Genomic DNA, 24,984 nt, shown 5'->3' on the forward strand with positions numbered 1-24,984 from the left:
GCCATGCCACTTGCCCCTAAATGTAAATCTCTTTCAGTGTCCCTAATCCCCCTTACACCACCCTCTTCGTCAGTATTCGCACTGGAAAAAGACAATGTGGTCGAGGAGAATACTGAGATACAGGCTACGAGACCAGATGGGATTGTGGTTCACAAGGAGGAGGTGCTAGGAATTCTGGAAAGTGTGAAAATAGATAAGTCCCCTGGGCCAGATGGGATTTATCCTAGGATTCTCTAGGAAGCCAGGCAGGAGATTGCAGACCCTTTGGCATTGATCTTTATGTTGGCATTGTCTACAGGAATAGTGCCAGAAGTCTGGAGGATAGCAAATGATGTCCCCTTGTTCAAGAAGGGGAGTAGAGACAACCCTGGGAATTGTAGACCAGTGAACCTTACTTTGGTTGTAGGTAAAGTGTTGGAAAGGGCTATCAGAGATAGGATTTATAATCATCTAGAAGTGAATAAGTTGATTATGGATAGCCAACATGGTTTTGTGAAGGGTTGGTTGTGCCTCACAAACTTTATTGAGTTCTTTGAGAAGATGACTAAACAGGAGGATGAAGGTAAAGCAGTTTATGTCATGTATATGAATTTCAGTAAGGCGTTTGATAAGATTCCCCACACTAGGTTATTGCAGAAAATATGATGCATGGGATTGAGGGTGATTTAGCAGTTTGGATGAGAACTTAGTGAGCTTAAAGAAGACAGAGGGTAATGGTTGATGGGAAATTATCATCCTGGAATTCAGTTACTCGTGGTGTACCACAAGGATCTGATTTGGGGCCACTGCTGTTTGTCATTTTTATAAATGACCGAGATGAGGGCGCAGAATGATGGGTTAGTAAATTTGCATATGACACTAAGGTCGGTGGAGTTGTGGATAAAACTGAAGGATATTGCAGGTTACAGAGGGACATAGATAAACTGCAGTGCTGGGCTGTGAGGTGGCAAATGGAGTTTAATGCGGAAAAGTGTGAGGTGAGTCAATTTGGGAGGAGCAAGAAGATTACAGAGTAATGGGTTAATGATAAGATTCTTGGTCGTGTTGATGAGCAGAGATTTCAGTGTCAATGTACATAGATCTCTGAAAGTTGCCACCCAGTTTGATAGGGTTGTTAAGAATGCATACAGTGGGTTAGCTCTTATTGGTAAAGGGATTGAGTTTTGGAGCCACGAGGTCATGTTGCAGCTGTGCAGATCTGTGGTGTGGCCATGTTTGGAGTATTGCATACAGTTCTGATCACTGCATTATAGGAAAAATGTGAAAGTTTTGGAAAATTTTCAGAGAAGATTTACAACGATGTTGTCCGGTATGGAGGGAAGGTCTTACGAGGAAAGGCAGAGGGACTTGAGGCTGTTTTCCTTGGGGAGAAGAAGGTTGAGAGATGATTTCATTTAGACATATAAGATAATCAGAGGGTTAGATAGGATGGACAGTGAGAGCCTTTTTCCTTCGATGGTGATGGCTAGCATGAGGGGACATAGCTTTAAATTGAGGGGTGATAGATATAGGACAGATGTCAGAAGTAGTTTCTTTACTCAGAGTAGTAAGAATATGGAACATCCTGCAAACCTTTAGGGCATTTAAATGGTCATTGGATAAACATATGGATGAAAATGGAATAGTGTAGGTTAGATTGGCTTCAGATTGGTTCCACATGTCGGCGCAACATCCAGGACCGAAGGGCCTGTACTGCGCTGTAATGTTCTGTGTTCTAGTTGTAGATGTGCCCGTCAGTAATATCCAGATTTTCTTTATGTTCAATGTCACTCCACATAATCTGTTTCTCATTTTGCTTTTTAACATCACTTCTAAACCTTCTGTATTGTACTTGGTTCTCAACTTTAATTACTACCTGACGCATGTCATAAACACACTTCCTTTACTGGATATCCATCACCTTTGACATCAAGGGAACTCTGCATTTGTTTGTCTCCCTTTTCCCATTTGTGGGAATTTACTTTGCCTGTGCCCAGATCATTTCTTTTCTGAAGACAGCTCATTGTTCAGCCATTGATTTTCCCATGAACCTTTGGTTGTCGTTCACTTGATCCTGCTGTGTTCTTGCCCTACTGAAGGCCACTCTCCCCCAGTTGAATATTCTTACTCTGGATTGACCAATGTCATTTTCTGCCATTGTCCTGATGATATGATGATCACTGAGCCCTCAATGTTCTCCCACTGACACTTGCTCCATTTGGCCCATTCCCATGACCAGGTTGAGCAATTCCTCCTTTCTTATCGGTCTGGATACTTACTGCTGGAGAAAATTCTCCTGAACAGTCTCAGAATGCTTTCCCTTTGTTGGTCTTTATATTACCTCTGTATCAGTCTATCTCCCAGTAATTAAAACCTCTATTACAATTGCTGTATGAAGGTAACCCAGTCTCTGAAATGTATTTACAATGTCTATCCTCAGTTATTCAGGATCCCAACAGAAACCCAAAATAAATTGGAAATTTCTGAAAAGCAGCACTCAGAATGTTACATTTTTCACAGAATTCAGAGCAGGTTATTCCACATTTTATCCTGTGCTTTATTTTGCCTGGTACTGTTTGATACTGACACTGGGTTTTAAAATAGAAACCAATTTTATTCTAAATATTAAAATCTGGAGAGCACCAGAAAGAATGAGCAGAAGAATTTGAAGAATATTTGAATTTTGAGTTGTGCAGTATACGGATTTAACTTTTGATTAGAATTAACTTTACACTTGCACTAGTAAAAGCAGAGATCTTTAAAGCTCAAGAAAACTGGATTGAAGGGGAATCACAGAATTTAACATGTCATGGGCAAGGGAACCCAGATCCCCAGAGGGTCTGGATCAAAGATGGGAGAATGGAAAGCAGAGAGATACTCTACATCCCATCTGTTCAAATGCAGCATGGGGGACTGTACGTGTGCATGGTCAAAAATGAGCACGGATCTAAAACCTCATCTCTAAATGCAACTATTTTGTGTGAGTATCAGAATCCAGGAAATTGAATCTTTGATTCTACTTTTATTCTGAGCACTGTGAACATTGTGCGATATTCTTAGACCGTCAGACCCAGTAGCTGTAAACTTGAATTAGTATTTACACAATGACTGCATTTCACTGTGACCATACATCACAATAACAGATGACTGTAAGTACGTCCCAGGCTGTAACACGACTGCAGAGATTCACCTGTTCTGAAATGACTGTCTGGAAGATAGATGACAGCACAATATGTGGCGAAGTTTGGACATCCCGTCAATTGAAGCCGTGTTGGGGAGCTGTATCAGTGATCCTGTAGGTCTTGCCTGCCTATTTTCATCTTTTTCTTCTCTTTTCCAGATAAACCACAAGACACAATCATGACCATATCGGTAAATAGCAAAACCATGTCAGGCGTTCCAGTAGAAGTTACTGAAGGTGATGAAATTACATTAAACTGTAAGTCCAATGGAAGACCCTCACCTACATTAGAGTGGGTAAACCCCAGTAATGGCAGCAACATTGAGATTGATCCCTCTGGATTTCTGCACATTCCGTACATAACCTCAGAACATCAAGGAATTTATAAATGTAGAGCTACCAATCAATATGGAATTGATGAGAAGGAAGTGGACATCAGGGTCAAAGGTCAGAATCTAAAATTACTATTACAGGTAGACAACCCTTTATCCGAAATTCCGAAATCTGAAAAGCTCCGAAGTCCAAAGGCATTTTTTGTAAAGTTTTTTTCTCATTAATAATGTTGTTTGGCGTGCAAACAGTTAACCCAGTCAACACCCACTCGACGTGACATACAGGGCCGTGGTCCAGCACCGGCAGGCCTCAATTCTCTCTCAAGTCCTGTTTTACTGAGCGAGTGATGCTCCTCCAGTAAACTTTTAAAAATTTTCACCATAGAACTGTCACTTATTCCAAGATTCAAAAAATTCTGAATTCCAAAAACCTGCTGTACTGAACATTTCAGATAAAGGATTGTACACCTGTATTATTAGTTCGGGTTCCTGTTTAACTCCACCCTTCCTGACAATGGGACAAATGGATAAACTGTTGCCTGCCTCTAACAATGCTGCTCTGTAACTGGCCTCTGGTACATTGGGAACAGGTGGTTCAGTGTGAGAATCTCTTGCACGTGTTTCTCTTTGTGCATAGAAGCACCATCCTCCTGTTGTGTGTTTGTCCCACCTGCCCGAGTAATAACTCTGGGGTGGAGGGCAGTTGTGGCTGTGAATCTACACACTGCCACTCTAAAATAATTGCAGTGAGGCCCTGTCACTATCTTACCCCTTATTTACATGTCTCCTGGTCTGTGACTAGTCGGCTCAAAGTCAGTCCTTAGACTGAGGAGCCCTTCTGAATTCCCTGTTTATGTCTGTCAGCCAGGGTTCCCTGACTAGGCTTGTTAAACTATGCAAATCAAGAATCTCATTGTCAATGAGATCCATCTAGCCATGGTTCCAATCAAACAATTCCAGGAAGGATGTACCTGTCCTTTTTCTTGCAGCTTCTCCTGGGATGTTTTTGCCCTCGGTCTGGTTCTTCTGAATGGAAATGGGTGTGTGTGCCACACCATAGCCTGTCTCTTATGTCTGCAGCACCTGGGGAGTTTCTTTCAGCAGTAACAATATTGAGACTGAATCCATCTCAGATTCTGAGGTTTCCTCAATATTAGACAGAGGGGGAGCAACTCACAATTTCTCACTCTTTTCTGGCTGTTCTGAGCGGCCAGATATATTTTGCACTAGCACTGTTTGCATAGTAGCAGCTTTCAGGTGACCCACATTTGTTCAGGACCCCCTCACCTACCCAAACATTGTTTGTCATAGGACCTGGGATAAAAAATGAGGTCTGCAGATGCTGGAGATCACAGCTGAAAATGTGTTGCTGGTTATAGCACAGCAGGTTAGGCAGCATCCAAGGAACAGGAAATTCAATGTTTCGGGCATAAGCCCTTCATCAGGATTCCTGTTCCTTGGATGCTGCCTAACCTGCTGTGCTTTAACCAGCAACACATTTTCAGCTGTCATAGGACCTGACATTGCATTGACCTTGTCCCATACCCATGTCAGGCCATTTCTGTGGTTCCAGCACCAAATGTCTTCACCTGAAATAAATTTGCTTAGAGGAGGCATGTGGCAGGCATTGACATTCCTACTGCTGTTTCACCCTGACCTCCAGGTCTGGGAATATCAGTTTTAACCTGGTGTGGAATCTTCTCCATATCAGCAACTCTGCTGGAGCCAACCCTGGTGTTGCCTGAGGGATGGTCCCATAATCAAACAGTAACCAGGACAAGTTGGTATCAAGTGAAGCTATAGGCAGTTTCTTTAAGCCTGCCTTCAACATTTGGACTGCTCTTTCCTCGAGAACACTGGACGATGGATGGTATGCAGCTGTATGAACAGGCCAAATGCCATTTGGCTTTAGGAAATACTCAAACCCCTGCTGGTAAATGATGTCACATTGTCCTTAACTAGGAGTCCGAGTATCACGAACAAAGCTCACAGCTTTTCACTCATCATCCCTGAATTTACCAAATGAATTCTCTGCATGCCTAACCACTTTGAATTGGCCTTGTGAGACTCTGGGTACTGCCCCACCTACACAACTATGTTGGCCACCTGACATAACTCTTTGCCAACATCTTCATTTTGGAAATCCCTGGATGACTCAGGTGGGGTTCAGCCAGTATCTGGCCGTGATCTTTACTTGGGACAATCGCTCTAGCTCCCATAGTAATATGTCATTCTCTACGCTAATCTGGTCTCACAAGGTCCAGAAAGATTTCAATCCTGGTTGAGATGGCCCTTTTGTTTCCCATTACCAAGAGCTGTTTTAATTTTGCAAGGATGGGATCTTTCTGTGTCCAGAATCGGATATTGTCAATGGTGACGAGAAGGGTTCCCAGAAAGTTTAAAACCAGAATGGACTCTTCCAGGGGAGGCACCACCAATGGAGTATCTGCCAGCGGAGGTGCCTGAAAGCATGCGCATTTGTCACTTGGCCTCTTGGATGGTGTTCCAAGTAGTAATGGTACCCACTGAGAAAAAGGGCTCACCGTTGAATTTGACCAGAAGCTATGGGTGACATGGCCTTGCCCTCTTTAAGTAGCTCTATCAGGGTTTGTGGTCCTTCACGATGATAAATGTATGTCGTAAAGGTGGAACTTCCTCAGGGCAAAAATGACTGCCAAACCTTCCTTCTCTATATGGATGTATTTGTGTTCAGCATCAGCCAAAGTCCAGCAAGCAAACACTATCAGATATTCTTCTCCGTTGGGCCACTCGTGAGCCAACACTACCCAGGTACCATATAGGGAGGCATCGCATGTCAGCACTACTGCTCGCTTTGAATTGTAGTGGGTCAACACCTTAGATGACAATAGCTGCTTTTTCACTTCCCCAAAGGCTACTTTTTGGCTGTGTGACCATTTCCAAGGCTGACCCTTTTTCAACAGTTGTAAAGGTGCAACGATGGAAGCCAGGTTATATATGAATTTTCCATAATAATTCACTAACCCAAGGAGGTACATAAGCTCTGGTAGAGACATGGGAACCAGGGCACATCTGATCACTCTCACTTCATCTTCCAATGAGTGTAACCCAGATTTGTTGACTCTGTGGCCCAAATAGGAGACGTGGAGCACATGGAACTCTCATTTTTTCCTTCTAATGCATAAACCTGCCTGGGAGAAATGTTTAGGCACTATGTCCAAATTCTCCAAGTGCTCTTTATTAGTCATCCTGGTTATTGGCAAGTCATCCAGATAAAAGGAAACCCAGGGTAGTCCTTGTAATATGTTCTCCATGGTTCACTGAAAACGGTTAAGGCTGATATTATCTAAAATGGTGGTCTTGTTTATTGGTACAAACTCCCATGTGAATTAATTGTGGCATACTTCTGGGACTCCTCATTTAGTCATAACTGAAGGTGGCATGTCCCCTCCCTACCTATTTTATGTACAAGTCCTCGCTACAAAAGATTGGGTATATATCCAGCTGTGAGAAGTGTTTTACGGTTTTCTTCAAATCCTCACAAAGGCGAATGGAGCCGTCAAGCTTCACAATCTATACAACCACTGTTGCCCATTCCACAAACTGCATTGATTTGATGATTCCCTCACTCTCCAGCCTCCTGATTTCTACCTCTTCTTTTGCCCGTAAGGCAAATGGCACTGGGCAGGCCTTGCAAAACTGTGGAATTACTTCCTGGTCAACATGTAAAATGGCATTGGCTCCTTTGATAATCCCAACCTTTTTCTAAAAGCTCTGGCTATTTCATTAGAACTTCATTCAGGCAGCCATTTTCTAATTGCAAAATATTGAGCCAATCTAGGTGAATCTTTCTCAACCAATTCTGCTCCAACAGGATTGAGCTTCTTCCAACAATCAGCGGTAACTTCTTATAGGGGACCAGAACCAATGTCGTACCCTTAGTGTGTAACAGTTCCCTGGTGACTGTTCTCAATCTGGCCGAGGTCTTGCGCAAACCTCAGCCCAGAGGAAATCTTGTTAAAGATTGGTTTATGTAACCACTGACACATCAACCTCAATGAGAAGCGGGTGACCATTTAACCAGACATTTATTTAATTGATTCTGATTTGGATACAATTTAACTGTTCCAAACCACAAAAAGGTGGACTTTCCAGGGTGTGCATCCACCAATCCATGGCTGAACACTTCAACTTCCCCTCCTTCTCCGTCAAGGACATACGGGTCCTGCACCTCCTCCAACGCCTGGAGGAGGAATACCTCATATTCTGCCTTGGGACCCTGCAACCACACTGGATAAATGTGGATTTCAACAGTTTCCTCATTTCTCCTCCTCCCACATTATCCCATTCCCAAGCTTCCAACTCGGCACCACCCTCTGGACCTGTCTATCACTCCCATCTCTGACTTATCACCTTCTCCCTCACCTTCATCCACCTGTCGCTTTCTCAGTTACCTTACCCTCCCCCACCCCCCTCCCATTAATCTCTCAGTCCTGGCCCACAAGCCTCATTCCTGATGAAGGACTTATGCCCAAAACGTCGATTCACCTGCACCTTGGCTGCTGCCTGACCTGCTGTGCTTTCCCAGCAACACTCTCTTGACTCTCCTGGATACTGGCCTATGAGTTTTCTTACTCAGGTCTCATAGGGCTCCTTTGCTGTCTCAAGCCCACATACCAGCAACAACTACAATGGCTTGCCAGTCCAGATCCTGAATAACTTTGCAGCTATCTGGCAAAGGCTCAGCTTTGCTGTGGACTGACCAAGGGTCCTTCTGTTCTCCTATGCCCTGCTTGAGTCACTGTGATTGCCTACACTCAAGTGGTCTTCCCCAAGCTCAGACGGACAAGTGTTCACTTTCATTGGGATGCCCTCTAAGTTCCATGCTGCATTTTCTAATGACAAAGCCAGTTGTAGTGCCTGTTTGAAGTCCAGTTGGACTTCAGTTAGAAGGTACTTTGCAGGGTTACCTCATGAATGCCATATACCAAATGGTCTCTCAGCATATCATTCAGGGTTAACCAATGTCTCTGCCAGTCGTCTTAACCTCATCAAAAATCTCGATATGGATGCCCCTGGTTCTCCAACAGCCAAATACTGGGCCTAATCTTTGATGACAGAATTGAACGAATCAGGCTTCCAAAATAAAATGCTTATCCCAACTGAAAGACGACTGTTTTAAACAAATTATATTCAGGCATGTATTGTTTTCTCTTGTCTCTACTGATATAATTGCACAGAGGCTGGAATCCTGTCACCAAGACACCCATTATTTATGTGTACACACTACACTGGCTGTGATCAGCCAGCTCAGAGTCAGTCCCTGAACTGAGGAGATTCTGAATGCGCTGTTTATACTGTTCTTTTTGCTTTTCCTTTTTAGTACACTCACTGTGACCAGCTAGCTCAGATTCAGTCACCTGAATTGAGGAGATTCTAAATCTCCTGTTTATAAATATTTTTTTTCTCCCCTTACACTATTGCAATTCTGCAATAGTGCTTCTATTTCTTAGCACCCATGTTTGCGTGAATCCCATGTTAATTTTTTTTCTAAATCTTTATGCTGTTCACTCTGAGCTAGCTCTCAGAGTGAACAGCATGTCTGACACTCATGCTGTTCACCTTTTTTTTCCCTCCCCCCACAGTACCATCTGACAGCGGTAGTACTTATTTTTTCCCCAGCACCCATGTCGTTTGTGTGTTGGTGAAAAACAACAAGTGTGCAATTCTTTGTTTATATTCCACCACCAGGAAGAAAGGAAACACCCAAGTGGTCAGTGACAAGCAGTGCCCTTCTCAGAGGGCAATGCTGTGTGATCAAGCAGTGAACGGGAGGGCAGGGATTAAATAATCCTTTGTTAATTTTTTTTGATCCAGCTCCCTCAGAGCCAGCTCTCAGAGTGAACAGAACCTCTGACACTGTCTCTTGGTTATTTTGTTTCTTCTCAGAGTGAACAGGATGTTTGGCATCCTTTTTTTTATTTTTTTTACCCACACACTACCACCTAACTACGGTTGTGCTTATTTTTTCCCCAGCACCCAGGTTGTGTGTGTGCAGGTGTGAGACACAGTGAAAGACACAAGGTGCACAAATCTTTATTCAGTTTCCACCACCAGGAAGTAAGGAAACACCTGGTGGCCAGTGACAAGCAGTGCCTTTCACATCAAAGGGCAATGCTGTGTGATCAAACAGCGAAGGGGAGGGCAGGAATTAAATAATCCTATGTTAACATTTGTTAGCCAGAGCTCCCTGATTGGCCAAGGTTAACAACGACAATGAAGAGTCTCATTGTCAATGACATTCACTCGGCCATGATCTTAATCATTACACACTCCAAGAAGCAGAGGTTTGGAGCAGATCAGTGAGTGAAACACACATCTCTAAGCTTCATTTCTCCTCATGAGGTGGGGAAACAAGAAACAAACACAAGCAAGAAGTATGCAAACACAGCAGCTTAATCAGTGCCTTGGGGAAAATGCTAATGGAGGTTTAGGGTTGAAGATTGAAAGAAAGACAGGATATGTAATTTTCAGTAATGTAAGAGATAGAGAAAAATTATAAACTCTGGAAATTCTGGAACCAGCTGAAAAGAAAGCTTGTCAGCATTATATTAAATTTACTTAACCGTGTGTAATTCCCGCAGAACATAAACAGGAATAGATAGTGAGTTGAAAATAGACTGCCAAGGAATGGTGTGTGATGTGGGAAGAATGAAAGAAGGTGAAAAATACAAGCAGGAAAACAGCCATGGAAGAGCTGATTAAGCACATGGGGACACTAGATTTCAGAAATATTCAGGCATTTTGCAATAAATATATTTCCCTGGACTATTGATGATCTTTTCTTTCTATGTTTTCATAGATTTAAGATGGATAATACTAGTGACTGCAGGAATAGCAGTATTGATGGTAATTGCTGTGATGGCCTTGTACTGGAAATGCAGTGCCCATAAGAGAGGACAGTATAAATTAGACAAAGCAAAACCCAACAACAATGCACAAGTCCCCAACGGAAAGGATCATCAGGAAGATGTTCCTTTGGAGAAACTTCATCCATAACTTGGTAGCACAACAACAATTACAAACTAGTATGATATATGTTTTGAACAGAAATTCCGATGATCCTGTAGTCAATATTGTATCCAACAAGTGCAGCTCATTGCAATATTAAAATTGTTTGCAGTAATTACTGTAATAATTGTAATGACAACATTTTCCTCACATTTCTCAACATTTTAGATTGCTTTTGAAATACTGTATTGATCATTTTCATGTATTTTTTCAAACTCTGGATTGTCACCTGAGCTCTGGTAACTAGATTTAGCACTGATATCATCAAAGCTTTATGAAAACAACTTTCTTTCCCACTAATTGACACGAAGGCTAGATACAAGATGTGTTTATTCTGTAAAATAATTTACCTATTGTGACTGTTTGCTTTAATTGAATAAATATTGTATTTGTAATCTATAGTTTTCCAAATGTATGAAATGAAGACTAGATGTGAAACAAAATCTCAATTTTAAAATTCACATCATGTTTAAGTGCCTCCATGCCTTTCCTCTCTGTATTTCCATAAAGTCCCTTTGCCCTGTAAACTTCCATGAATTATATACTTCTCCAATTCAGGTATGTTGTGTGTTTTGATTTTCATTTCCCCAAGACCATTAGCAACTTTGCCTTCAACAGCCCTAGGCCCTGACCTCTGGAAGTCCTTCCCAGTCTCTTAGAGACTTTCTTAAAACCTATAAATGTTGATCAAACTTTTTCTAGCATGCTTGCTTCTTTAAGGCTGTCGATTTCAGTCCCCTTTCAGATTGGAAGCATACGAATAAAAACTGAGGTCTGAATCATGATGCTGCATCTGCTCAACAGCAGCATATCATTTTGAATGATGTACCCAATCCTGACAAGGCCAGTGGTGGCTATATCCCAGATATTGATTCACTGGATGGTAGTTATATGTGGAAGGCCCCTTCCTTCACTTTACCGTTACACACTCAAATGCTTCAGTTTAGCCGCATTTCTAGACATGGCATATATATGGTTAAAATCAGGGATACGCAAGGACCAGAGTTGGAGCAGCGGAGAATTCTGATAAATTTGTAGGGTTGGGGATGGATACAAAGAGTGTAAAAAGTGGAACAGATGAAGTCAAGGAGAGAACTGAAATTGCAGCTGATAATTTGAAAAGGCCCCTAATTTGAAAAGCCAGCAAGCACAGGCATGTTGGGATGCCAGGGTATGGGGAACAGAGTTTGGATGAATTGGTGTGTGTTAGAGTACAGGGAACAGAGTTTGGATGAATTGGTGTCTGTTAGGGTACGGAGAACAGAGTTTGGATGAATTGGGGTGTGTTAAGGTACGAGGAACAGAGTTTGGATGAATTGGGGTGTGTTAAGGTACGAGGAACAGAGTTTGGATGAATTGGGGTGTGTTAGAGTACAGGGGAACAGAGTTTGGATGAATTGGTGTGTGTTAGAGTACGGGAAACAGAGTTTGGATGAATTGGTGTATGTTAGAGTACGGGAACAGAGTTTGGATGAATTGGTGTGTATTAGGGCATGGAGAACAGAGTTTGGATGAGTTGGTGTGTGTTAGAGTACGGGAACAGAGTTTGGATGAATTGGTGTGTGTTAGAGTACGGGAAACAGAGTTTGGATGAATTGGTGTATGTTAGAGTACAGGAACAGAGTTTGGATGAATTGGTGTGTGTTAGGGTACGGGGAACAGAGTTTGGATGAATTAGTGTGTGTTAGAGTACGGGAACAGAGTTTGGATGAATTGGTGTGTGTTAGGGTCCGGAAAACAGAGTTTGGATGAATTGGTGTGTGTTAGAGAATGGAGAACAGAGTTTGGATGAATTGGTGTGTGTTCGAGTACAGGGAACAGAGTTTGGATGAATTGGTGTGTGTTAGAGTACAGGGAACAGAGTTTGGATGAATTGGTGTGTGTTAGAGTTCGGGAAACAGAGTTTGGATGAATTGGTGTGTGTTAGAGTACGGGAACAGAGTCTGGATGAATTGGTGTGTGTTAGAGTACGGGAACAGAGTTTGGATGAATTGGTGTGTGTTAGAGAACGGAGAACAGAGTTTGGATGAATTGGTGTGTGTTAGAGTACGGGAACAGAGTCTGGATGAATTGGTGTGTGTTAGGGGATGGGGAACAGAGTTTGGATGAATTGGTGTGTGTGAGGGGATGGGGAACAGAGTCTGGATGAATTGGTGTGTGTTAGAGTACGGGAACAGAGTTTGGATGAATTGGTGTGTGTTAGAGAACGGAGAACAGAATTTGGCTGAATTGGTGTGTGTTAGAGTATGGAGAACAGAGTTTGGATGAATTGGTGTGTGTTAGAGAACAGAGAACAGAGTTTGAATGAATTGGTATGTGTTAGAGTACAGGGAACAGAGTTTGGATGAATTGGTGTGTGTTAGGGTACAGGGAACAGAGTTTGGATGAATTGGTGTGTGTTAGAGTACGGAGAACAGAGTTTGGATGAATTGGTGTGTGTTAGAGAACAGAGAACAGAGTTTGGATGAATTGGTATGTGTTAGAGTACAGGGAACAGAGTTTGGATGAATTGGTGTGTGTTAGGGTACAGGAAACAGAGTTTGGATGAATTGGTGTGTGTTAGGGTACGGAGAACAGAGTTTGGATGAATTGGTGTGTGTTAGAGTACGGGAACAGAGTTTGGATGAATTGGTGTGTGTTAGGGCGGGTAACAGAGTTTGGACGAATTAGAGTGTGTTAGAGTACAGGGAACAGAGTTTGGATGAATTGGTGTGTGTTAGGGCGGGTAACAGAGTTTGGATGATTTAGTGTGTGTTAGAGTACGGGGAACAGAGTTTGGATGAATTGGTGTGTGTTAGAGTACGGGGAACAGAGTTTGGATGAATTGGTGTGTGTTAGGGTACGGAGAACAGAGTTTGGATGAATTGGTGTGTGTGTTAGAGTATGGGGAACAGAGTTTGGATGAATTGGTGTGTGTTAGGGTACGGAGAACAGAGTTTGGATGACTTGGTGTGTGTTAGGGGTTGGGGAACAGAGTTTGGATGAATTGGTGTGTGTTAGAGTACGGAAACAGAGTTTGGATGAATTGGTGTGTGTTAGAGTACAGGGAACAGAGTTTGGATGAATTGGTGTGTGTTAGAGTACGGGAAACAGAGTTTAGATGAATTGGTGTGTGTTAAGGTATGAGGAATAGAGTTTGGATGAATTGGTGTGTCTTAGGGGATGGGGAACAGAATTTGGATGAATTGGTGTGTGTTGGAGTACGGGAACAGAGTCTGGTTGAATTGGTGTGTGTGAGGGGATGGGGAACAGAGTTTGGATGAATTGGTGTGTGTTAGAGTACGGAGAACAGAGTTTGGATGAATTGGAGTGTGTTAGAGTAGGGGGAACAGAGTTTGGATGAATTGATGTGTGTTGGAGTACGGGAACAGAGCCTGGTTGAATTGGTGTGTGTGAGGGGATGGGGAACAGAGTTTGGATGAATTGGTGTGTGTTAGAGTACAGGGAACAGAGTTTGGATGAATTGGTGTGTGTTAGGGTATGTAGAACAGAGTCTGGATGAATTGGTATGTGTTAGGGCGGAGAACAGAGTCTGGATGAATTGGTGTGTGTTAGGGTACGGAGAACAGAGTTTGGATGAATTGGTGTGTGTTAGAGTACGGGGAACAGAGTTTGGATGAATTGGTGCGTGTTAGAGTACGGGAAACAGAGTTTGGATGAATTGGTGTGAGTTAGAGTACGGAGAACAGAGTTTGGATGAATTGGTGTGTGTTACAGAACAGAGAACAGAGTTTGGATGAATTGGTATGTGTTAGGGTACAGGAAACAGAGTTTGGATGAATTGGTGTGTGTTAGAGTACGGGAACAGAGTTTGGATGAATTGGTGTGTGTTAGGGCGGGTAACAGAGTTTGGACGAATTAGTGTGTGTTAGAGTACAGGGAACAGAGTTTGGATGAATTGGTGTGTGTTAGGGCGGGTAACAGAGTTTGGATGATTTAGTGTGTGTTAGAGTACGGGGAACAGAGTTTGGATGAATTGGTGTGTGTTAGGGTACGGAGAACAGAGTTTGGATGACTTGGTGTGTGTTAGGGGATGGGGAACAGATTTTGGATGAATTGGTGTGTGTTAGAGTACAGGGAACAGAGTTTGGATGAATTGGTGTGTGTTAGAGTACAGGAAACAGAGTTTGGATGAATTGGTTTGTGTTAAGGTATGAGGAACAGAGTTTGGATGAATTGGTGTGTGTTAGGGGATGGGGAACAGAGTTTGGATGAATTGGTGTATGTTAGGGGATGGGGAACAGAGTTTGGATGAATTGGTGTGTGTTGGAGTACGGGGAACAGAGTTTGGATGAATTGGTGTGTGTTAGGGGATGGGGATCAGAGTTTGGATGAATTGGTGTGTGTTGGAGTACGGGAACAGAGTTTGGATGAATTGGTGTGTGTTAGAGTACGGGAACAGAGTTTGGATGAATTGGTGTGTGTTAGGGTACGGGGAACAGAGTTTGGATGAATTGGTGTGTGTTAGAGTACAGGGAACAGAGTTTGGATGAATTGGTGTGTGTTAGGGTACGGAGAACAGAGTTTGGATGAATTGGTGTGTGTTAGAGTACAGGGAACAGAGTTTGGATGAATTGGTGTGTGTTAGGGTACGGAGAACAGAGTTTGGATGAATTGGTGTGTGTTAGGGTACGGAGAACAGAGTTTGGATGAAATTAACTTCACAGAGTGTGCAGTTTATGAAACTGGCAATGAACCTGGTTGGAATGGGTGGATTTTCAGGGGAAAGGTGAGTTTCAAGGTTACAAATACTGGGATGTGGGTTGCAGCAGCAGATGGCTTGAGGCAATGCTACGGTGGGTCCAAGTGGCTGGACTGAGTGTTGGAAATATAATTGGAGTCAGGAATTCAACACAGGCTCATAGAGGAGGTCAATGTCAAAGACAGGTTTGTTCAGCTCAAAGTGTGGACTACGGGGGGAATGGAGTTGATGGTTGGGAATTAAAATTGTGGCACGGGCTGACAACAATGGATTTGACTTTCTCCCATAACTAGTTGCAGGACATTCCTGCTCATCCCATACTGAATATCAGACAATTAATGTGACAAATCGGAGGCAGTGGAGAACAGCAGGAGAAAGGAATCAATGATCAATGCTGTATGAGGGATAGAGTGTATGAGTAAGTAATTAATAAAGGTCCAATTTTTGGACAATGAAGAAAGATGAAGAATATATCCTTAAATACAATTTTTAGTTGAGAGTATTGCAGTTTGGAGAGTCCATGAATTTTATTTATTTATTCTTTCATGGGATGATACCATTTGTGGCTGGGCCTGCATTTGCTGCCCATCCTTTGAGAATTACCCATGGCAAGGTGGTGTTACTGCTTGACATAATCACCATGGTGGTAATCATAATCTTTGCATCATTTCTAACAATCTTTATTTACAACAAATGTCATCCAGTCATAATCACAGAGCCACACAGCATGGAAACAGACTCTTCAGTCCAACCAGCCCATGCCAACCATAACCCCAAACTAAACTTGTCCCACCTGCCTGCGTTTGGCCCATATTCCTCCAAACAACTCTTATTCATGTACTTATCTAAATGTCTTTTAAATATTGTAATTGTACCTGCATGCACTACTTCCTCTGAAAGTTCATTTCACAAATGAACCACTCTGTGTAACCAAAAATTGCCTCTCATGTCTTTTTTAAATCTTCCTCCTCTCACCTTAAAAATATGCTCCCCAGTTAGTCTTGAAATACTCACCCAAAAGACACCTGCCATTCACCTTATCTATACCCCTCATTATTTTATAAACTTCTATGAGGTCACCTTTCAACCTCCAACATCCCAGTGAATAAAGTCCCAGCCTATCTAGCCTCTGCTTATAACTCATACTATCCATACTCAGCAACATCCTGGTAAATCTCTTCTGAACCCTGTCCAGCTTAATAAAATCCTTCCTGTAAAAGGGCTACCAGAACTGGGCACAGTACTCCAGAATAGGCCACACCAGCATTCTGTACAACCACAATATAACATCCCAACTCCTATACTCAAAGGACTGAGCAATGAAGTCAAGCATGCTAAGTGCCTTCTTAACCACTGTATCTATATGTGACGCAAACTTCAAAGAATTATTTACCTTAATCCTCAGATCTCTCTGTTCTACAATACCACCCATTGACCCCACTTTTACAAAACCTTGCATTTATCCAAATTAAACTTGATCTGGCACTCTGGAAGTGACGGGGACCAGATGGGTAGCTGGAAAGGTAAGCAGTGAGTATAAATACTCACCCTTCGAAGCCAACGGCCATTTTAAGTGCAAGCAGCAGCAGAGGTAAGACGAACTCGGAAGACTGCAGATAAGGTAAGGCAGTTTTTATTAAAATTACTTACCGGTAGGGGGCAGTGGTGTTTTTCTCTTTCACAGAAGGAGCGGGAGCAGCAGAGGAAGTGACAGGGACCAGAGGGGTAGCCAGGAAGGTAAGCAGTGAGTATAAATACTCACCCTTCAACGCCAACGGCCATTTTAAGTACGAGCAGCAGCGGAGAAGGAGTGGGAGCAGCAGAGGAAGTGACGTGGACCGGAGCGGCAGCCGGGAAGGAAAGCAGTGACCATGTATATCATATAAACCCGAGACTCTACGACGGTAGTGTCTCCATCCCGCCTTCCTCCTCTAACCTAGTTAATAAGTAGGAAGAGCGGGAACAAAGACCAGGGAACTGCCGGTAATATATCTGGGCAGTGGCTGAACCCGAGACACTACACGCGTTGTGTCTCCCACCCCCCAAAAATAGGCCTCTGATTTGTTAAGGTAAGGATTTTCTATTTCTTTATCAGTGAATGGTTAAAAATTTACTTTTTATGGTTTATCTATTAATTGGTTTTTTAGAAAAAGACTATAGAAAGAGGTATCAGAAAGTATTTTAACTCAAACCTATACAAAGTAATAAACTAAGCAGAGATGGCTGGGCAGGTGATGTGCTGTAGCTGCATGATGTGGGAGCTAGCTGATCCCATTGTGAATGGCAGTGACCACATCTGCAGCAAGTGTTGGTTGCTGGAAGAACTCTGGCTCAGAGTTGATGATCTGGAATTTGAGCTTCAAACACTGCGGCACATCCGGGAGGGGGAGAGTTACCTGGACGCTTTGTTTTAGGAGGCAGTCACACCTGGGAGACTCAGTAATTCACATTCAGTTAGTGATCAGGGACATCAGAGTGTGACTGTAAGTGAGGCAGGCAGGGGGAACTTGAGTTCAAGAGTGCAGGAGCCTCAGCCCTTGACCTTGTCCAACAGGTATGACATTCTTGCTCCCTATATGGATGACGAAAAGGGCTCTGGACAGGGTGAACCAGCTGACCACGGCACCATGGTGCAGAAGGCCATTCAAGAGGGGGGAGTAAAAAGACAAGTAGTTGTTATAGGGGATTCTATAACTAGGGGGACAGCTAGTATCCTATGCAAGCCGGATCGGGAGTCTCGCATGGTGTGTTGCCTGCCCGGTGCCAGGGTGCGGGACATCTCCGACTGGCTTGAAAGGATGTTGGAGCGGGAGGGGGAGGATCCAGTTGTTGTGGTCCACACTGGGACTAACAACATAAGCAAAGCTAGGATGGAGGACCTGTTTGGGAATTATCAAGCACTAGGAAGGAAATTGAAAGTACAGGTCCTCAAGGGTCATAATCTCCGGATTACTGCCTGAACCACATGCCAATTGGCATAGGGATAAGAAAATTAGGGAAGTAAACACGTGGCTAAGGGATTGGTGTGGGAAAGAGGGATTCCATTTCATGGGGCATTGGCATCAGTTTTGGAACCAGGGGGATCTGTACCGTTGGGACGGTCTCCACCTGAACTGATCTGGTGCCAATGTTCTAGCGAAGAGGATAAATACGGTGGTCAGTAGGACTTTAAACTTCTGAGTTGGGGGGAAGGGAAAGTGAAAGCGACAGGGAGTATGGAGTTAAATGGAAAGATAAGCAGGAGGATAACATGTATGCAGGTGGATTTAACCTTGAGGCAGATTAGGAATGCAACAAAAAGGAAGGATAACTTAGGATATCTTATGACTTCCAATATCTTTAATGATAAGAATGTTAGCATTAAGGTACACTACCTGAATGCTCGTAGCGTTCGTAACAAAGTAGATGAACTAACACAGACCATTGTGAATGATTATGATGTGGTAGGCATCACAGAGACATGGTTGTAGGGGGTTCAGGACTGGCAGTTAAACATCCAAGGATTTACAACTTATCGAAAAGACAGGGAGGTGGGCAGAGGGGACGGGGTGACTTTGTTAGTTAAAAACAAAATTAAATCTATGGCACTGAATGACATAGGGTTGGATGATGTGGAGTCTGTGTGGGTGGAATTGAGGAACCACAAAGGCAAAAAAAACCATAATGGGAGTTATGTACAGACCTCCTAACAGTGGTCAGGACCAGGGGCACAACATGTACCGGGAAATAGAAAAGGCATGTCAGAAAGGCAAGGTCACGGCGATCATCGGGGACTTCAATATGCAGGTAGACTGGGTAAATAATGTTGCCAGTGGATCCAAAGAAAGGGAATTCTTGGAATGCTTACAGGATGGCTTTTTGGAACAGCTTGTCATGGAGCCCACAAGGGAGCAGGCTATTCTGGATCTAGTGCTTTGCAATGAACCAGACTTTATAAAAGATCTTAAAGTAAGGGGACACTTAGGAAGCAGCGATCATAATATGGTAGAGTTCAGTCTGCAGTTTGAAAGAGAGAAGGCAAAATCGGATGCAATGGTGTTACAGTTAAACAAAGGTAATTATGAGGACATGAGAGAGGAACTGACGAAAATCGACTGGAATCAGAGCCTAGCAGGGAAGACAGTAGAGTAAAAATGGCAGGAGTTTGTGGGTATAAGTGAGGACATAGTACAGAGGTTCATCCCCAAGAAAAGAAAGATTATCCGGGGAGGGATTAGACAGCCATGGCTGACAAAGGAAGTCAGGAGATGTATCAAAGAAAAAGAGAGATCCTATAAAGTGGCCAAGAGCAGTGGGAAATCAGAAGATTGGGAAGGCTACAAAAACAGAGAATAACAAAGAGAGAAATAAGGAAGGAGAGGATAAAATATGAAGGTAGGCTAGCCAATAATATTAGAAATGATAGTAAAAGTTTCTTTCAATACATAAGAAACAAACTACAGACAAAAGTAGACATTGGGCCACTTCAAACTGATGCTGGAAGGCTAGTGATGGGAGATATGGAAATAGCTGGAGAACGTAACAAGTACTTTGCGTCAGTCTTCACAGTGGAAGACATGAGTAACATCCCAACAACTAAAGGGAATCAGGGGGTTGAGTTGAGAATGGTTGCCATTACAAATGGGATAGCTAAAAGGTCTTAAAATTGACAAATCTCCTGGCCCCGATGGGCTACATCCTAGAGTTCTGAGGGAGGTGGCTGAGGAAATAGCGGAGACGTTGGTTGAGATCTTTCAAAAGTCACTGGAGTCAGGGAAAGTCCTGGATGATCGGAAGACCGCTGTTGTAACCCCATTGTTCAAGAAAGGATCAAGAGAAAAGATGGAAAATTAAAGGCCAATTAGCCTAACCTCGGTTGTTGGTAAAATTCTAGAATCCGTCGTTAAGGATGAGGTTTCTAAATTCTTGGAAGAGCAGGGTCGGATTAGAACAAGTCAACATGGATTTAGTAAGGGTAGGTCGTGCCTGACAAACCTGTTAGAATTCTTTGAAGAGGTGCGAAGTAGGTTAGACTAGGGAAACCTAGTGGATGTGGTCTATCTAGACTTCCAAAAGGCCTTTGATAAGGTGCCACACGGGAGGCTGCTGAGTAAGGTGAGGGCCCATGGTACTCGAGGTGAGCTATGGCATGGATTGAGGATTGGCTGTCTGACAGAAGGCAGAGAGTTAGGATAAGAGGTTCTTTTTCGGAATGGCAGCTGGTAACAAGCGGTGTCCCGCAGGGTTCAGTGTTGGGGCCGCAGCTGTTTCTGTTGTATATTAATAATCTGGATGAAGGAACTGGGGACATTCTAGGGAAGTTTGCCGATGATACAAAGATAGGTGGACAGGCAGGTAGTACTGAGGAAGTGGGGAGGCTGCAGAAGGATCTACGAGTAAAAAATGAGGTCTGCAGATGCTGGAGATCACAGCTGCAAATGTGTTGCTGGTCAAAGCACAGCAGGCCAGGCGGACCCCACCACCAAGGATATATTTCCCTCCCCTCCCCTATCAGCGTTCCGCAAGGACCACTCCCTTCGTGACTCCCTCGTCAGATCCACACCCCCCACCAACCCAACCTCCACCCCCGGCACCTTCCCCTGCAACCGCAGGAAATGTAAAACTTGCGCCCACACCTCCACACTCACTTCCCTCCAAGGCCCCAAGGGATCCTTCCATATCCGCCACAAGTTCACCTGTACCTCCACACACATCATCTATTGCATCCGCTGCACCCGATGTGGCCTCCTCTATATTGGTGAGACAGGCCGCTTACTTGCGGAACGCTTCAGAGAACACCTCCGGGCCGCCCGAACCAACCAACCCAATCACCCCGTGGCTCAACACTTTAACTCTCCCTCCCACTCCACTGAGGACATGCAGGTCCTTGGACTCCTCCACCGGCAGAACACAACTACACGACGGCTGGAGGAGGAGCGCCTCATCTTCCGCCTGGGAACCCTCCAACCACAAGGTATGAATTCAGATTTCTCCAGTTTCCTCATTTCCCCTCCCCCCACCTTGTCTCAGTCGGTTCCCTCAACTCAGCACCGCCCTCCTAACCTGCAATCCTCTTCCTGACCTCTCCGCCCCCACCCCACTCCGGCCTATCACCCTCACCTTGACCTCCTTCCACCTATCCCACCTCCATCGCCCCACCCCCTAGTCCCTCCTCCCTACCTTTTATCTTAGCCTGCTTGGCTCTCTCTCTCTTATTCCTGATGAAGGGCTTATGCTCGAAACGTCGAATTCTCTATTCCTGAGATGCTGCCTGGCCTGCTGTGCTTTGACCAGCAACACATTTGCAGAAGGATCTAGACAGTTTGGGAGAGTGGTCCAGGAAATGGCTGATGAAGTTCAATGTGAGCAAATGCGAGGTCTTGCACTTTGGAAAAAAGAATACAAGCATGGACTACTTTCTAAATGGTGAGAAAATTCATAAAGCCAAAGTACAAAGGGATCTGGGAGTGCTAGTCGAGGATTCTCTAAAGGTAAACATGCAGGTTGAATCCATAAATAAGAAAGCGAATGCAATGTTGTCATTTATCTCAAGAGGGTTGGAATATAAAAGCAGCGATGTGCTGCTGAGACTTTATGAAGCTCTGGTAGGCCCCATTTGGAGTACTGCATCCAGTTTTGGGTCCCACACCTCAGAAGGGACATACTGGCACTGGAACGTGTCCAGCGGAGATTCACACGGATGATCCCTGGAATGATAGGTCTAACATATGAGGAACTGCTGAGGATCCTGGGATTGTACACATTGGAGTTTAGAAGGTTAAGGGGAGATCTAATAGAAACTTACAAGATAATACATGGCTTGGAAAGGGTGGATGCTAAGAAATTGTTTCCGTTAGGCGAGGAGACTACGACCCGTGGGCACAGCCTTAGAATTAGAGGGGGTCAATTCAGAACAGAAATGCGGAGACATTTCTTCAGCCTGAGAGTGGTGGGCCTGTGGAATTCATTGCCACGGAGTGCAGTGGAGGCTGGGACGCTAAATGTCTTCAAGGCAGAGATTGATAAATTCTTGATGTCACAAGGAATTAAGGGCTACGGGGAGAATGCGGGTAAGTGGAGTTGAAATGCCCATCAGCCATGATTAAATGGCAGAGTGGACTCGAGGGCTGAATGTCCTTACTTCCCCTCCTATGTCTTATGGTCTTCAGCCCATTGACCCAATTGATCAAGAATTCTTTGTACTTTGAGGTAATGTTCTTCACTATACCACAATGTTGCTGTCATCTGCAACTTTACTAACCATGCCTTCTATATTCTCATCTAAATCATGTAAATAAATGACAAACAAAAATGGACTCAGCATCCTGTGGAACATCACTGGTCACAGCCCTCAGTCTATAAAACAACTCTCCACCATCTCTCTCTATCCCCTGCCATTAAGCCAATTTTGTATCCAGTTGACGAGTTCAAATTGAATCCCATGTGATGTAACTTTACTAATCAGTCTACCGTGGGAAACCTGGGCAAAGGCTTTACTGGAGTCCAAGTAAACAATGGCCAATATCAATCTTCTGCCCTTATCAATCTTCTTGGTTACTTCCTCAAAAAACTCAATCAAGTTTGTGAGATATGATTTCCTTTGTACAAAACCATGTTGATAATCCCTAATATTCCTGGCATCTGCAAATGCTTGTAAATCCTATTTTTCAGAATTGCTTCCAACAACTTATCTAATGCCGAAGTCAGACTCACAGATCTGTAATTCCCAGGCTTTTCTTAAATCCCTTCTTAAACAAAGGCACGACATTACTCACTTTCCAGTCATCTGCCATGCCTCTTGAAATTGATGTTTATAAACTTTACAATCATCCACCCGTATGAAATTGGATTCAACATGAGGAAAATATTCCTTTGAATATCATCATTAAATATCACATGGGAATGCAAATTGTGATGAGGGTTCACATTATTTTGTTATTATTTGGAGACTTAAGTTTTAGAATGGTATGTAGCTTTAAGACTGATTTATATTTTCATATTGTGTGAGTTAAATAGAGAAAATGAGAAAAATTTCTAATGCCTGTTGCTTTCTAAAAGTTGCTCATCAGCCATGTAAGTAACAAAGAAATAAAATGTGACTCCTCAGACAAGAAAGATGGCCCTGACCGAACATCTTTGATTCTAGGATAACTAGAAAGCTAAGGTGTTACAGTCGGCTATTTGGCCTCTTGAGCCTGTTCTACATTTATTGAAATCATGACTGACTCCACTTACTTACCTTTGTTCTAAATCATTTACTCACCTCTGTTCTGAAATGTTGTAATTGACCCTTAGCATTCTCAGTCTTTCAAGGCAAGGTGTTCAAGACTTCCATGACCCTTTCATTCCAACTCACTGAAAATGAGTTGGAATGAAAGTTTTATCCTTGTTAGCAGAGAGCCAATGACAAAGTGAACATTGATCAATCAGTAACTGTAGTAAAAAGTGAGGTCTGCAGATGCTGGAGATCAGAGCTGAAAATGTGTTGGTGGTTAAAGCACAGCAGGTTAGGCAGCATCCAAGGAACAGGAAATTCGACGTTTCGGACCAGAGCCCTGAAGAAGGGCTCTGGCCCGAAACGTCAAATTTCCTGTTCCTTGGATGCTGCCTAACCTGCTGTGCTTTAACCAGCAACACATTTTCAGCTATAATACTATAGCCCAATTCTTTGACACATGTTCCCTATAAGCCAATGTATGGATTAGAATTGCAGAAACAAAAGCACTTAGTGATTGTGATGTAAGGTGTGTGATTGATATATATTTTAATATCATTTATTTTTGAATTTGGACTTTTGAATTTGAGCCAATGACATGTAGGTTTTCTGTGGGTTTGAAAGGGTTTAACAATAGCTTTTAAGTATTTCTGTAGCCATGGTGATTTGCCTTAAAACAATATGAAAGGAAGACTCCTTAGAGAGTAATGGGTTTTTGTTCTTATGGGAGAATAAGTGAACACGATAAATTATTATGTTTTAAGCTCTACTTTGGAAGGTCAGAGTTCTTTTTTAGTTAGGGGTAAGACCTAATGCTTGGAAGATATTTTGTTTAGTTTCAGTTTGGGCAGTTATGCAGTTGTTCCTTAGAAAGGGAAAATATAATTTAGAACTGTTTAACTTAGATTACCAAAGTGTCAGATGTTTTGCAAAATTTCCAGACCAGAAGTGTTTAGTTATTTAAAACTGAGAATGGTTATGCTCAATTGTATGATGTATCAATGAACAACTGATCAGATTCTCAACACCGGGAATTACAGCCACAGCTAAATCAAAGCTGATGTGGTATAGAGAAAGGAGTTCTCTTTGCTGTAAGTACTATAAATGCTTCTTGGTGGGATTAATGGGATTTTTATTTATTTTGTTTCAAAATCTATAAACTTATGTTATATGTAAACAATTTGTGTATTATATTTTACCTTTTTTCTGTAATAAACTTTGATTTTATTGTTAAAACCAAGTCTGCAGCATTGCTATGCTTATGTTCAGTGAAAGACCACTTAGTTAAAACAAAAACAAAATATGATCTATCAAGCCTGATTTCAAAGAACAATATGGCACAGAAACAGGCCCTTCAGTAATCCAAGCTTGCACTGACACATTTTGCCCTTTCATCCTAAAACTGTCTTCACTTACAGGTTCCACATTCCTCTATTCTCTTTCTATTCATGTTTCTTGAATGCTGCTATTGTGTCTGCTTCCACTACCTGCTTTGGATCACATTCCACTACCCTTTGTCTGAAAAGCTTGCCTTGTACATCTCTCA

The 24,984-nt window shown here is 43.0% G+C and overlaps 1 protein-coding gene across 1 annotated transcript in view; it reads left to right on the forward strand.

Moving 5' to 3' along the window:
• LOC132835920 (intercellular adhesion molecule 5-like) overlaps positions 1-10,937 on the forward strand; it is a 37,144-nt gene extending 26,207 nt beyond the window's left edge. Inside the window, exons 6-7 of the mRNA XM_060855030.1 lie at positions 3,320-3,607; positions 10,334-10,937. Of these exons, the coding sequence (XP_060711013.1) occupies positions 3,320-3,607; positions 10,334-10,530 (485 nt within the window). The 3' untranslated portion in view covers positions 10,531-10,937. The remainder of the gene's footprint in view (positions 1-3,319; positions 3,608-10,333) is intronic.
• The last annotated feature ends 14,047 nt before the right edge of the window (positions 10,938-24,984 follow it).

Source organism: Hemiscyllium ocellatum, chromosome 45, assembly GCF_020745735.1.
Source record: "Hemiscyllium ocellatum isolate sHemOce1 chromosome 45, sHemOce1.pat.X.cur, whole genome shotgun sequence".
Classification (NCBI taxonomy): domain Eukaryota; kingdom Metazoa; phylum Chordata; class Chondrichthyes; order Orectolobiformes; family Hemiscylliidae; genus Hemiscyllium; species Hemiscyllium ocellatum.